Source organism: Pimephales promelas, chromosome 10 (assembly GCF_988280905.1).
Source record: "Pimephales promelas chromosome 10, fPimPro1.hap1.1, whole genome shotgun sequence".
Classification (NCBI taxonomy): Eukaryota; Metazoa; Chordata; class Actinopteri; order Cypriniformes; family Leuciscidae; genus Pimephales; species Pimephales promelas.
Window position 1 is genome coordinate 31,279,948 of NC_142778.1, and position 15,909 is coordinate 31,295,856.

The window sequence follows — 15,909 nt, forward strand, 5'->3', positions numbered from 1 at the left end:
TTTAGTTTCTCATTACATGCTGAGTACATATTCCTGCAGTGTATTCCTTGAGCTATAGCTGTCATCAAGTCTTTTTTTTTTAAACCCCCGTCTTTTATTGCAATGTGTATACCAGATGAGATCAGAGAGAAATGTAATTAATCATTCAAAGTTCCCCATTTCTCTTCTTGCCATATTGGTCTGGGATTCCTTGAAAAACAGCAGGCGAGTCTCGTTGGAAGATATCCACCAGTACAAACCCTACTGGTTGCTTCTGGGAATCAATCAAGGTCTGATATTGTAATAGACCCGTTAGCACAAACATGTGCACAGAGATGATGATGATGATTGCATCACAATACCCAGAAAGCAGCTGGAAGAAGACGTGTCATACGACGAATTGCATACAAGCAATTTGACTCGATGCTTGCGAGTGCAGTGGCATAATGTCAGGATTTTATCACTTCAGTCTGGTTTATTCTTAGATTGGTAAAAGAGCCCTGACACTCAACAGTATTGTCGTTGTGAGCGTGCGGTTCAGAGTTAGCTTGAACCGTGCGCTCTTTTTGGATGTTCGGATCCTGACACTGTTCTGTAGCTCGGGTTTGGGCATTCGTGCTCCATGTTGGCACAGATTGAGTGTTGTTCATTCAGTCGCAGTGCGCTCCTGTCTTGTGTGTTTTTGTAGAGTGCCTGGTTTATGTTTTCATTGGCCAGGCGTTCTTGTGTTGTCATTTTCCACATAGCATGTGTAACCGAGGCCAGCTATAGACCATTTTACAAGATGTAAACAACACTGGTCCAGAAGCACTTCCTGTTTCACTTTTTTAACACTACATAAAAGCTGGGATGAAATACAACCAACAGAACATATTTAACTGAATCAAAAAGTTAAAAAAAAGTCTTTAAGATTTTTTCTTTACATGTGAAATAAAGAAAACAGTTACAAACTGAAACGGGAAGTGTTTCTGGACCAGTGTTGTTTACATCTTGCAAAATGGTCTATTGAGAGTTGTGCGAGTAAACCTCACTCCCCTGATCTTAAGAGATGCTCTAGTGACAGATGTTGGCGACTCTCGAGCCTCTCATGTTGGAGATCCAGGTTCGAGGCCCACACAGGGAGGGCCGAGTAGGACCTGAGGGGTTACACATACGATTCATGTTAAAGGAGTAGTTCACTTTTGAAAAAACTTTTGGTGATAATTTACTCACCCCCATGTCATCCAAGATGTCCATGTCTTTCTTTCCTCAGTCGAAAAGAAATTTAGGTTTTTGATGAAAACATTCCAGGATTTTTCTCCATATAATGGACTTCAATGGGAACCGGATGGTTCAGGTCCAAAAGACAGTTAATAACTGTTTCAGATGCAGCTTCAAATGTCTTTAAACGATATCAGACGATGAATAAGGGTCTTATCATGCGAAACGATCGGTTATTTCAAAGCTTATTCCAAAAATGTAACTTTTCTAAGGACAAATGCTAGCCTATCTCTATTCTGTGAGGCGCGTTTGTAACGTCACGTAATACGTAATTACGTTCAAAAGGTCACGGGCGACGTAGCCGGAAGTACAGAATCAAAATCGTCCGACATCGTTGTTTTACCATTTAATTCCTTTTTTGTAAACGGCGTTTGAGTTAGTTTGCACGTTCAACCTATGCGTGCAACTTGTAAACACTCTGACTCTGTACTTCTGGCTACGTCGCCCGTGACCTTTTGAACGTAATTACGTATTACGTGACGTTGCAAACGCGCCTCACAGAATAGAGATAGGCTAGCATTTGTCCTTAGAAAAGTTACATTTTTGGAATAAGTTTTGAAATAACCGATCGTTTCGCATGATAAGACCCTTATTCATCGTCTGGTGTCGTTTAAAGACATTTGAAGCTGCATCTGAAATGGTTATTAACACTATCTTTTGGACCTGAACCATCCGGTTCCCATTGAAGTCCATTATATGGAGAAAAATCCTGGAATGTTTTCATCAAAAACCTAAATTTCTTTTCGACTGAGGAAAGAAAGACATGGACATCTTGGATGACATGGGGGTGAGTAAATTATCAGCAAAAGTTTTTTCAAAAGTGAACTAATCCTTTAATCATCGGCCACGTGCTTTTGTGTCTTGTTCTGTGTAGCACATATGGCTCTTGTTTTCCATCGGCCACATGCTTTCATGTTGTAGTGTTTTTGTGGGAACTCGCAGTCATTGAGAGCTCTTATTGGCTGCATTTTCATGTCATGTTTACGTGTGAGCACATGGCTTTGTTTTATTTGTTTCTATGTGCTTTGCTGTCTATTGTCTTAACCCCGCCCCCCTTGTTACCTGAGTATTGGCTCATTTGTATCATCTGGTTGGAATGACAATTCAGGTTTATTATAATCCTTTCCCTATTAATTAACTCGCAAAATGCATTGATTTTGCTTTAGCGTTGTATTAAAGGAGTCGTTCACTTTTGAAAAAACTTTTGCTGATAATTTACTCACCCCCATGTCATCCAAGATGTCCATGTCTTTCTTTCTTCAGTCGAAAAGAAATTAAGCTTTTTGATGAAAACATTCCAGGATTTTCTACATATAATGGACTTCAGTGGGAACCAAACGGTTCAAGGTCCAAAAGACACTTTCAGTGCAAACTGCAAACTGTTCAAAAGGCTTTAAACGATTCCAGACGATGAATAAGGGTCTTATCAAGCGAAACGATCGCTCATTTAAAAAGTTTTATAAGCTCAAATGCTCAACTTGCTCTGTTCTGTGACGCACGTTTGCGACTCCCCTGTTCGAACTCGTTCCTCAAAATGAACGAATCTTTTTGATGAACGAGTTTGAACAGGAGAGTCACGAACGTGCGTCACAGAACAGAGCAAGTTGAGCATTTGAGCTTATAAAACTTAAACTTTGTTTGTTTTTGTTTTTTTTAATAAGCGATTGTTTCGCTTGATAAGACCCTTATTCATCGTCTGGAAGCGTTTAAAGCCCTTTGAACAGCTTGCAGTTTGTACTACAAGTGTCTTTTGGACCTTGAACCGTTTGGTTCCCATTGAAGTGCATTATATGGAGAAAAATCCTGGAATATTTTCATCAAAAACCTTAATTTCTTTTCGACTGAAGAAAGAAAGACATGGACATCTTGGATGACATGGGGGTGAGTAAATCATCAGCAAAAGTTTTTTGAAAAGTGAACTAATCCTTTAAAACACATTTAGAGAGTTTGGGGAACACTTTATTGCCTTGGTATCTTTGTTACATTATGTTGTTTTAAAAATTTGTGTCGCTTGAGAAGTGAGTCCTGTCTCACAGATGATCTTATCATTCTATAGATGTCTGGGTTGTTTTGTCTGAGAGTTTTGTTTTTGTTCATGAGCTTATCTGTAGAAGCGAGAGGGAGAGATACGTTGATGCTTGCGTCTTGCGTGTTTTATAAGGATCTGGGTGAGTTTAACTGAGTGTAAAATCTGGAGTGAAAGATTTCCGATAGCACCACAGTGTTAACAGTGAAGAGCGTCAAGGCCACACGATACTTCACAACCTTAAATTCCACAAAAACTTTCTTTGGACTTTATTTTCCAATTTTTGTGCCAGAACCACTCATTTAGTGTACGATTTTGTTTTGTTGTGTGTGTGTTTTTTTGCTGTTCCAGTTTCTTTACCACTAACTTGCCAATTAGTGCCATGATACTTTGCCTTGTCTTTGTCTTTTTGTTTATATTTGGTTGTGTTTTCTTTTGTTATCATTTTTTTCCAATGTCTCTTTACTCAAGTCGAAAGAAGAAGAAAGTCTTATAGATTTGGAACAACTGAATAAGTGAAGTGAATAAATAATGACAGAAGTTTCATTTTTGGGTGAACTATTCCTTTAATGAGGTGGATCTTAAGCCTTCACTGTTCCTCAGAGCTCAGTCACTTATACTTTGGAGGCAATGGAGGTCAGGGAACGTGATAAAGAGTTGTAATTGGCCACAGACAGATCCATCCCTCCCTAATTAACCCCTGGCCTGGGACTGTTTGGGATCATGAAATAGCTAGACAAAAGGAGGAGACTCCAACAGGTCTGGCACCAAAGTTACTCTGCCCTATAGCAGCTGGCTGTCAGTCCATATGGGGAGATGTTATGTGACTTGTTCCTTACTGATGGTGTTTTTAGGGATTTTTTGTATTTTAGAGAATCGTTATTCCCCAAATAATGGTTTTTTTTTGTGTTTGAAACTATTAAAAGAGACAGGCCAACCAGTACCGCATTTAGGCCTATAGCCATTGAAAAAAGCTATCATTCCACATACAAGTCCTCATTGTGATGTGAAGTAGCACTCTATGGCTTTCATTATCATTAATGTCTGACAAAGAATACTTGATGTTTTTCATTTCAGCTATACAGCTCTAGGACATTCGCCAGTTTTTAATACTTGCGTTCATGTGAATGAACAGTACCTGACTGCCAAATTCCATAATCTCTGCTATAGAGATATAGCAGAGATTATGGAATTTGAGATCCTTCATGTGGAAAACTAAAAAATAGCTTTTGTTTTCTTTCATAACAGATTCCTAGGCGATCTTCCAAGCCAGGAGGTTCCCAACCGGCTGGGAAAGATGGAGCAGAAGAATGTCTGAGTGACTCCCTGGTGCTGGAGGCCATTTTGGGAGACCACATGCACGGTCCCAGTCACAACTCTGAAAAGCCACCTCTTAAGACTAAAGAGCCAAGAGAGATATCGGAGGAAACCCGTCAGCTGAAGAAATTGGTAATAAAGCAGATTCCTATGCAGCAGAAAGTAGTTCTTGGGGGGAGCAACAAAAAATCTTCCAACCACCGATCCTCTAGGAAGAGTCTGACCGATTACACCAAGATCTCCTCCTCTTCTAAAATTCACACAGTGCCAAACGGCAGGAATGCAAAATGAGAATGGAGCGATGATTTTCAAGTCTCAAAGTCAGTGACCTAGTTATATACATCTGAACTGTTTATGCATTTCTTTTCGATAATAAAGCATATTTATTTTGTTGTGCACATAAATCATTCTGGAGAACTGATATACAGTGCTATTGTTTAAAGGTTTGCAGTCAGTAAGATTTTACTATACTATGGTCTAATAAGCGGATTTGCTCAGAAAACTTTTTTTTATAATCAATGTTGAAAACAGTTCTGTGCTTTTGTTCTGGAGTGTTTAAATGCGTTAAATAGAAAAGTGTTTCATTTAAAATGACAACAATTTAAAACATGAAATATACCTTGATTTTAACTTTTGATCATTTTAATGCATTCAAAATATCTGACATCAATCTTTTAGCTATAGTGTAGCTAAGAAAAACAACAACACTGTGATGTGGCTTGAATATAAGGCTAATTTATATAGAACTGTAATTGCAGAGATGGTGCAAATATCATTAATGAGACAAGGCAAATCCTGACTAATTTTCACTGATATTTTATTGTATCAACAGTCACAGCAATTGGTGATCATACACTTTTTTCCAAAAGATTCCCTTGCAAAACTAAGATGTGAGGAATGAGATTTCATCATTACACATAAACTGCACAGTTGTGACCCATTAAGTACCAGTATAAATTATTTACGCCATAGTCTTTTTTTGTTGTTGCCATGTCACTGCCTCTATTAGTTTTTGAGGGGACAATGTGCTCGATGGAAAAGTCCTCAGATTTGTATCTCTTTCAAGATACCAGAATGACATTTACAGCAAATCATTACAGCAAAGGTCATTCAGTTATGTTAGATGATTTATGCAACACATACAGCATATTAATTGAAGAAATAGCCTTTCACTTCAATTTGACCATATTTTAATATGAATAACAGATCAAAATGTTTACATGCATACTTGTAATGTCTATGTGGTCTATAAATATATGACAAATAAATCACATTTATCTGTCAGCTCTTCACCATGTATTCACTCCATTTGTTTCACTTCAGATTTCTATTGGCAATCTTTCATCAACTGAAGTTAAAGGAGTAGTTCACTTTTTAAAAAAAACTTTTGCTGATAATTTACTCACCCCCATGTCATCCAAGATATCCATGTCTGTCTTTCTTCAGTCGAAAAGAAATGCGCGTTCATGACTCTCAAAATGAACGAATCTTTTCCAGAGTCAACTTGTTCATTTTGTTCATTGAATGAACCAAATGACACGAAAAAAGATTTGTTCATTTTGATAAACGAGACAGGAGAGTCACGGAAGCGCATCACAGAACAGAGCAAGACGACCATTTGAGCTTATAAAACTTAAACTTTTTTTTTTTCTTTAGATGAGCGATCGTTTTAACTTGATAAGGCCCTTATTCATCATCTGGAATCATTTAAAGCCCTTTGAACAGTTTGCAGTTTGCACTGAAATTGTCTTTTGGACCTTGAACCATTTGGTTCCCATCGAAGTCCATTATATGGAGAAAAATCCTGGAATGTTTTTATCAAAAACCTTAATTTCTTTTCGACTGAAGAAAGAAAGACATGGACATCTTGGATGACATGGGGGTGAGTAAATTATCAGCAAAAGTTTTTTTTTAAAGTGAACTACTCCTTTAACAGGCTACTTTGAATACATGATTTTGGTGTAACAATGTATTCAATACAAAAACAGCATATTCATATGCTGATGATTGTAACATTGCACTGTGCATTGGCATTCAGGGGAAGTCTTTCCCTGTGATTTATTATACTTTGTAGCACAATTACACAGTGGTGTGTTTAAGTACTAGACCAGCCTTAGAAAAGAATCTGGGGGAAATACACATTGTGCTCTGAATGCACATAGACGCAATCAACAAACAATCCATTGCGATTAAACTGCAAGACGGCCTTGAGCTGATGACAACTCCTCGGTATGATAATACTGTGGGAGACGTTTGTATTTGATAAATGTAGCAAAAGACATCGTCACGTCTTGCATCTGCTTATATATTTAGAACACAGCATTGAACGGTCCCACGGTCGTCATCACCAGAGCGTTTTTACCTGTTGCCAACACTCATCATGATTATTTGCAGAACCACTGAGATCTTTCCTGCTTAAAGTAAGCAAATGAGATCATACTATGAATATTAACTCCACTTTTGATTGCATTAATCTGCCACCGCATCGTAAGCATTGAATCTTTCAATACATTCTCAATGGATGCCGTCACTTTAGCAGACAAACTAAGACAATCTCATAGTGGAAGGTCCAGCTGTAGTCATGTGAGAGATCCAGGACTCTTTTAGGAGCCACAGCAATAGTTTGTCCCTCTCGATGGTTTAAAATAGGTCACATCAGACCACATAGAGTAAGCTTTATTTCCAGAGCTCTCACAACGAATCCGTTCGCCTGCGGGCGAACACTGCAGACATGCTCTTCACAATGCTCTTGATGCCTGCTAATTTTTTCACAGACACCTTGGACTCCCTGATGCGATCCACCAGCCCGTGGAAAACCATGAGGACGCTGTGGTAGTTCTCAGCAGCCGAGACCTCATAAAACTGACAGTCGGCGGAGAGCGCCAGCAGCCTGCCCTCCTCGCTGAGGACCGTACGGCGATGGTGCAGGTCTCTCTTGTTTCCCACAATAACTATGGGCATCTTCTCAAAGCCCACAAAGTCCTTAGCGGTTTTGATTGTTTGGATGAGTCTGGAGACTGTGTTGAAACTGGCTCGGTCACAGATGCTGTAGACCAGCACAAAGCCATCTGCCCACTGGACTCTTTTCTCACACATCAAGGACTCGAAGGACAGGTCCTGATGAGAAGACAACCACCGCATATTTATTCAACATTTCACATGGTTTATTTATCATTTTTTATTCACTAACAGTAGATAACAGTATAAACCAGCCTAATTTGAATTGATGGTCTTAGCCTAACCACTTCTAAGGGTATGGACACACTTGTAGTTCGGTTCGCTTGGTTAATTTGCTGCAGACCAAAAAATTTAGCCTTGGCCTGGTTAGCGTTTAGATCAGGCATTTTTATCACCGAACCTTAAGATACAGAACGTAAAGGCAAAGGGATGCGTTCACAACCTGATAGGTCAGCTTTTATGACGTGTTGCCTATTTTGAGATGGAACTTACCAAACATCCAAAACAATGCGGTGTGACCTAGGTTAAAATACCATCAAATGTAGGCTATGCACATACAACAAACACATGATTTAGCCCAGCACATATTGTTTTGTTCGTTTGGTAAGTTTTGTCATGAAATATAGCCTACGTAATAAAAGCAGACCAATCAGGTTGTGAATATCCCAATGGCTTTAGGTTTTGTATCGCTAAGCGGACCAGGACTAAATTTATTTATTTTTTGGTCCGGGCCAAACTAGGACCAGCACGTCATCTTAGAGGTCTATGCTGTTTTCTTCACTAGGGATATCTGAAAAGATTAAATAGCTGACAAAAATAAGTTAATTTGAATATTTACAACCGTTTCTGAAACCCTGAATCACCTGTGAATATGGAGCATCCCATATATTCAGAATTTGCTCTCGTCCATCCACAACGACATTGTGAGTGTAAAGGGACTCTAAAAAGAAAGTATAGAAGTTAGTAAACATGTAAAAATATTTTAGGTAACTTGACGTATTAGTGAATAGGGCAACCTACCAATATCCCCATATTCCCCGATGAATCTACGAGTCAGGAATCGGACAATAAGTGCTACAAAACAAACTTGTATGAGCATTATATGGCAAGATGTTAAAGTGTCAAAAGATGACTAAAAAAAACTAAATACATTTTATGGATGTATAGTATATAATAATAAAAATAATAATAATATATAAAAAATAATAATAAATAAAAACTCACCAGATTTTCCAACATTGTCTGTGCCGAGTACCACGACGTTTGCATCCATTCTCTGTCCGTTTAGTTTAGTCATGTCCTTCAGAAAGATGCTGCGAGTGATCTGGTCTGACTGACGCGCGTCCGCAGAGGCAACAAAGTTGAGGAGAAGGCGGAGCTCAGACGTGCTCGCTCCCGTGACGCTGATGTTCCCGCCGGTGAGTTTCAGGAACTGAAAAATATCAAAACAAACACAACATCAAATGTCCTATTGCAATGCATGACTGTTGGCTTGAATGATATAAAAGAGATGAATATCACTTACTGGAATCTACATACTTTGCTTAAACGGAACTCAATATTTTTGCAGTCATTTTGTTTACATTGTTCAGAAATTGAACCTGTTTAAGGCCACAAGGTGGTGCGAGTAGCCTAGACTATTGCTTTTACTTCTGGTAGGTTTTTGTATATAAAATGTTCTGAGTCATAAGTCACACTCTTAAAGCAGGCATATAATAATGTTTGTGTTGCCTATTCTACAAATTAAACCTAAAATAGCATCATGTTTTTGTTATAGCTTGCTAGGTCATCAGAGAAGAGATTCACTGCAAGAGAAAGGGTAAGTTATTTTGATTAAAGATTACGATTGCATGTGAATTTTATAAGTAAAAAAAATTCATGGACAAATAATTTATAATAAACATTATAATACATTATAAACATTATTAATAATTTTCCATAAAAAATAAGAATTGTCATTTTTATTTAATGGTGAATTTAAGGCACATTCACAACAACAACGATAACCATAACTTTTTTTTTTTATAAAAAAAAAAATCTTTGAAAAGAGAATAGTGAAGTCGACACCATAACATTAACTAGATCAAGCATTTAAAGTGGAAGAGACATAACATCAGTGTGCACTTACACTCACCTAAAGGATTATTAGGAACGCCATACTAATACTGTGTTTGACCCTCTTTCGCCTTCAGAACTGCCTTAATTATACATGGCATTGATTCAACAAGATGCTGAAAGCATTCTTTAGAAATGTTGACCCATATTGATAGGATAGCATCTTGCAGTTGATGGAGATTTGTGGGATGCACATCCAGGGCACGGAGCTCCCGTTCCACCACATCCCAAAGATATATTGGGTTGAGAATATTGACTGTATCATTTTAGTGAACTCATTGTCATGTTCAAGCAACCAATTTGAAATGGTTCGAGCTTTATGACATGGTGCATGGAAAGGTAAAAATTAAATGCAAAATTAAATGTATTGTCCATATCTGGCCACTAGAGTTCAGTATGATCAAAACAATTTGACCATGACAGAATTGGCATAGGATGAAAAAAAGATTAGATTAAATTAGTTAAATACTGTAAGTGTGTGAGGTTGTCTTATAGGTGTCATTTTTATTTTTTATGCAAGACCATAGAAAAAAAATCTCTCCATCAATTCATCAATATATGTTCTTAAATAATATTACCAAAAATCAATTAAAATACAAAATTCAAAATAACGATACATTATATTTATTCTAAAATAGCACACTGAATCTGTTCTGTCTAAATTGTGACGGGATAAATATATGCAAACAAAATTTGAATGGATAATAATAACCATTTGTATGCTAAGCACTGGCATACTGATTAAGGTGCTCATAGAGTTTATAGTTTGTTTGTGGCAGCCGTGCTGTCTCCTCAATACAGATATGGGTGGCCTGAAGGAAGCAGATCCATGATTGATTTATTGGCCCAAAAGATGTGGTACCATTTTCCTGACTGCAGCAGTAGAACAGGCTATTGTTTGAGTGACTGGGATCCTTAATGATGATCTTATGTTTACATAGGATGCATTTATCTGATAAAAGAATACAGTAAAAACAATAATATTTTGAAATATTATTACAATTTAAAATAACTGTTTTTTTATTTAAATATATATTTTAAGTAGAATTTATTTCTGTGATGCAAATCTGAATTTTCATAATCATTACTCCATTCTTCAGTGTCACATGATGCTGATTTGGTGCTCAGTTATTATAGAAGTAGTTCACTTTAAAAATAACTTTTGCTGATAATTTACTCACCCCAATGTCATCCAAAATGTCCACGTCTTTCTTTCTTCAGTCGAAAAGAAATGAAGGTTTTTGATGAAAACATTCCAGGATTTTCTCCATATAATGGACTTCATTGGGAACCAAACGGTTCAAGGTCCAAATGAGAGTTTCAGTGCAGCTTCAAAGGGCTTTAAACGACACCAGACGATGAATCAGGGTCTTATCTAGGACCCTTCGAGTCATGACTCGAAAAAAGATTTGTTCATTTTGATGAACGAGTTTGATCATGAACGTGCATCACAGAACAGAGCAAGGCGAGCATTTGTGCTTATAAAACTTAAACTTTTTTATTTATTTTTTAAATGACTGATCGTTTCGCTAGATAAGACCCTTATTCATCGTCTGGTGTCGTTTAAAGCCCTTTGAAGCTGCACTGAAACTCTCTTCTGGACCTTGAACCGTTTGGTTCCCATTGAAGTCCATTATATGGAGAAAGTCCTGGAATGTTTTCATCAAAAACTGAATGTTCAGCATCATTACTCCAGACTTCAGCGTCACATGATCCTTCAGAAATCATTCTAATATGCTGATTCGGTTCAAGACATGTTTTTAATTCAGTGTTGATTCAAACTTGTCACTCATACACTCGGCTGATCAACTGCACGTCTCTGCCGTGCCGAGTTCTTCTGCTCCCATGCCAGGCGGTAATCCTACCTGATGGGATGCTTTAAATACCCTGACTGAGCTGGTGTGTGTGTGATTCATGTCATCCGTAACTGAAGTGTGCAGTTTCTCGCGTGTTCAGTACTGTCAGAAATTAATATTATACGGTAATTAATATCACTCAGTAATGACACCTTAAAATAAAGTGCAGCCAAATTTTCCATTAAGGGTACATCAGCTTGTCACTAGGACAGAAAGGCTTTTATATGGATTACATATTATTCACACCATGGCATTAAACTACTGTATTTATAATGTATTGATTCTCCAGAACTCATTTTTCTCTTTTAAAATTTCCTTTCTAAAAAATCCTATGTTGGATGTCATGCTATTTAGCTTTGACTATATTCACAATACAAAATGGCCATGTAAATGCCATGTAAATAATTTGTGATGCTTCTAAATTTGGGGACAAAAGCCTCTCTCAGTTAATCCAGTGACCTTCACTAATTTTTGATCTGGAGCTGCTTTAAAAAGTTCATGCCACATCACGTTTCATGTTTTTAAACCATGAATAGATTATGAGTAATTAAGTCTAACATATGGAATCGGTCAAAACATGGCTTGTTAATTATTCATCATCTAATTAGGAATTTGTTATCTATTTAACATCCCTTCATTGGGATAACATATCATTATTTTTGGATTTTTAAAGCCATTTATTTGTGAAAAAAACTATTTTTACATGCAATTTTTACTTTTTAAACTAAAAGAGTAATGTTATCTTAATTACAGTATATACTGTGTTATTAACTCCATACTGACCTCATAAAAAACATTATCAACCTAATTTGAGGCTGATGAAATGAAAAGACTGTAATGGGTTTGAATGCTATGAAAACGGCCCTCCTGAATCACCTGAACTACTTATGAATCATCCAGAGCTTAGTCTCACCTGAATTGTTGAATGTTTCCATTTTTAGCCATCTCTATATTTTAAAACTAATCTGGAAAAGTCAAAGCAATGTCAAGAAATGGGCCATATGAACACACAGACAATGTGACGGCTCATTACATGCTTGACAGACAGTAAAATGTGGTTTTCAGTTCTGCTCTCTCGCTGCAGGGTTAGAAGTTCACAGCGCGGAAGGCCATTACCATTCTCCTAGGACAATGTTTTAATGTCTTATGAAATGAAATAGAGATATTGCATGCTTGTGGCACCAAAGGGAATATAGATAATATTATATGTACCCTGGGGTCAGTTCCTCAATTTCTGAACTGTCAGGGGTTATATTTGCTCTAATTGCCACACACATGTGTGAAATACTGCAGGAGTGTCTTAGAAACATCATATATCCTGCACAGGCAAGCTAGTGTCTTTTACTTTTAACTAGCTTTATGAAATACAGTATGAGTGCATCTAAATTAACACTTATAATGCAGTTATATAGCCTACATAGTGTGTTGTTTATTATTATCATTATTATTGTTAATATGAATGTTATCTATGCATTTTATTAAAAGACATATATAAAGAAATTATTGAACAATATATATTATTTAACTATAAATATTGTAGTTCACTCCTGAAGTGTCAACCCTCCCGTTTTTTTTTTTTCTGGGTTTTTCGCGTATTTTAGCTCTTTTACTGGCTTCCCGTTTTAGTATTTCCCATAAAATATCCTGTATTTCCTGGATTGTGTGAGACGTACATGCTCAGACAGATTCGGCAAAATAGTCCTTGGAGTTCCCCCGGTGAAGAAACCGGAATGGTTGTGGCCCAATCATCGGCCGGAACCATGAAATATTAGCCTATGACAATTTAAAATGACTGTTTTCTATTTTAATATATTTTAAAATGTACTTTGAAAGCTGAATTTTCAACATCATTACTGTTGCTGATTACATCAGTTTTCAGTGTCACATGATCCTTCAGAAATAATTCCAATATGCTGATTTTTATGCTCAAAAAATATAAATTATTATTTTCAATGTTGAAAACAGTCGTGTACCATTTCCACCCAAAATTATATGATGAATAAAAAGTTCAAAAGAACAGCATTTATTTAAAATATAATCTTTTCAAAGATTATAAATGTCTTTATACTGTAACTTTTGATCAATTTAACTCATCCTTGATGAATAAAAGTATTTTCTCATTTCTTTCCCCTATAAATAAAAATAAATTCTTACTGACCCCAAACTTTTGAAAGGTAGTGATTAATGTTACAAAAGCTTTCCATTTCAGATCAATTCTGTTCTTTTGAACTTTCTATTCATCAAAGAATCCTGAAGTTTTCAACATGGATAATAATCATAAATGTTTCTTGAGCATCATATTATAATAATTTCTGTAGGATCATGTGACACTGAAGACTGGAGTAATGATGCTGTAAATTCAGCTTTGATCACAGGAATAAATTACACTTCACTATATATTCACATAGAAAATCGCTGTTTTAAATTGTAATAATATTTCACAATATTACTTTTTTTTTTGTATTTTTTATCAAATAATTGCAGCCTTGGTGAGCAGAAGAGACTTCTTTTAAAAACATTAAAAAAAATCTTACCAATCTAAAACTTTTGACCGGTAGTGTAGCCTACATCTCAACGAATTTTCAGATATTTATTTGTTTATGACTTTTTGGCCCCTTTAAAACATTTAAATATTCACAAATTAATATGGTGAAAAAGTCAATTTTACTGGTTTTCTAAGGCCAAATTAAAACCTGGAAATATTGGCCCGCACCTGTCTGCCATCCAGTGCGCCTCAACATTCCGTCCGTACAAACACTTTCGTCAAAATCTATATTAATATATAGGCTATGTTTGAACTTTACAATTTAGTAATTTATTATCAGAGTTGACTGTGTCCAAGTAATGCCCATATGTCCAGAAATGTACAGTTCTAAATATGGTAAGTCATTCAGTTAGCTAACATCATGTATTCATTAGGCAGAAACAATGATCTCACTAAATCAGTTATTAAAAGTTATGATTACAATATATAGAAAATTTAGCAGTTGTGTATGTTGAATTATAGTTGGTATCATCTGCAGTCCTCGATATCTTGCAGCCTCAGCACATTAGATTTGATTAGATTTTTTTTTTCCCATTTTATTTCAGTAATACCCTTCATGTTGAGGCAGAGGTCTTCAGTGCTCTACTAAGGGTGTTTCTTTCCTCTGCAGCCCAGATGTGCTGTTGAATCCCAGAGGAGGCCGGTGCAAGAGAGAGGTTGAGACACTTTGATTCCCTTCTTGCATATTCATGGATGGTTTTCAGACACTTCAATTATTCAGCTGGATGGATTTTCTTAAGGAACCTCCCTCTGAACTGCTTACCTTGAACTGTGAGTGATTTAATGCCATTTCAGTAGCCAATAGGATAATCTTCAAAGGAATGTGTATGGCTCTTTCTGAACAAAGGCCACTGAATCTCTCTTTTTTTTCTCATCTCTCTTTCTCTGCTTTCAAACCATTCTGCTATTACAGTTGGTTCATGGTTGTCTTGCAGACATGCCATATGGAAATATGAGTTAATACCTGTTTGTTATTGCTGTGTGATATCATGTCATGCTTAAAGGGATACTCCACTTTTTTTGGAAATAGGCTCATTTTACAACTCCCCCAGAGTTTAACAGTAGGGTTTTACAGTTTTCAAATCCATACAGCCCATTTTCTGATATTTAGAAAAATATCAGTAACCATGCAGTTTCTGGTCCCATTGACTTCTATAGATACTACGAAAGTCAATGGGACCAGAAACTGTTTGGTTACTGATATTTTTTACTGACCATTATTTCAAGCATTTAACCAAAGACCAAAGAAAACCCACGACTTCAGGACTTTGGAACCGGAAGTGCTAACTCATTTCCAGGTTTCGGCCTACAAAAATGGTCATCTCTGCACCCCTCTCTGACAGTGAATAGACGTGCATTTAGCAATCTGTCTTGAGAGATATATCAGTATAACCACTGTCCTTTGTGAGACACTGCTTTCACTAGACATCTGCGGAGGAACCGTTACAAAAGGGAAAGATGAGACCATTACTTTTTCAAATTCCCCCTCAGGAAGGAAACGCTTGAGCTACTTTGCTGTAGAGCCACAAGCTGTGCACCGAGAAGGCAGAATCAAACGCCTCAGCCTTTCACAAACAGCTGCTTGTTGTGCCACTAGATGATTTTTGGTGGGAAGGGGGTGGAAACTGCTCCTTGCATTTCTCAGTTTGCTAGAAAATGTTATCAGTTCAGCGTTAATGCATATGTCTCACTTTCCATTACCCGTCCCTTTATCGCTGTGCGTATATCAACGAGAAACTGCCGCTGAATTTAAATGAGACTTCCTGTTGCTTGTTGCTTATGCCTGTTAGTGGGAATTTTCTGAAAGGGTAATTTGTACTTTGTTCTAAACAAGGGATGAACCTTTTTTTCTC

General features: G+C 36.8%; 3 protein-coding genes across 7 annotated transcripts in view; 2 read left to right on the forward strand and 1 right to left on the reverse strand.

The window, feature by feature from the left end:
* The window catches only part of plin1 (perilipin 1), a 95,289-nt gene extending 90,317 nt beyond the window's left edge, over window positions 1-4,972 (forward strand). For all 5 annotated transcript variants that reach the window (XM_089116467.1, XM_089116469.1, XM_089116468.1 and 2 more), the window contains one exon: window positions 4,514-4,972. In XM_089116467.1, the coding sequence (XP_088972593.1) occupies window positions 4,514-4,873 (360 nt within the window). In that variant the 3' untranslated portion in view covers window positions 4,874-4,972. The remainder of the gene's footprint in view (window positions 1-4,513) is intronic.
* A 480-nt stretch (window positions 4,973-5,452) lies between these two features.
* LOC120487750 (Ras-related and estrogen-regulated growth inhibitor-like protein) lies at window positions 5,453-8,925 on the reverse strand. Its single transcript, XM_039684113.2, has 4 exons — window positions 8,765-8,925; window positions 8,561-8,614; window positions 8,404-8,480; window positions 5,453-7,699 (listed from the first exon to the last, which is right to left on the reverse strand). The coding sequence occupies exons 1-4, from the start codon at window positions 8,835-8,837 to the stop codon at window positions 7,274-7,276; spliced, it is 630 nt and encodes a 209-aa protein (XP_039540047.1). The 5' UTR covers window positions 8,838-8,925; the 3' UTR covers window positions 5,453-7,273.
* A 392-nt stretch (window positions 8,926-9,317) lies between these two features.
* The window catches only part of slco3a1a (solute carrier organic anion transporter family member 3A1a), a 77,253-nt gene continuing 70,661 nt past the window's right edge, over window positions 9,318-15,909 (forward strand). Inside the window, exons 1-2 of the mRNA XM_089116465.1 lie at window positions 9,318-9,359; window positions 14,667-14,827. The gene's annotated coding sequence lies outside the window, so the exon portion shown is untranslated. The remainder of the gene's footprint in view (window positions 9,360-14,666; window positions 14,828-15,909) is intronic.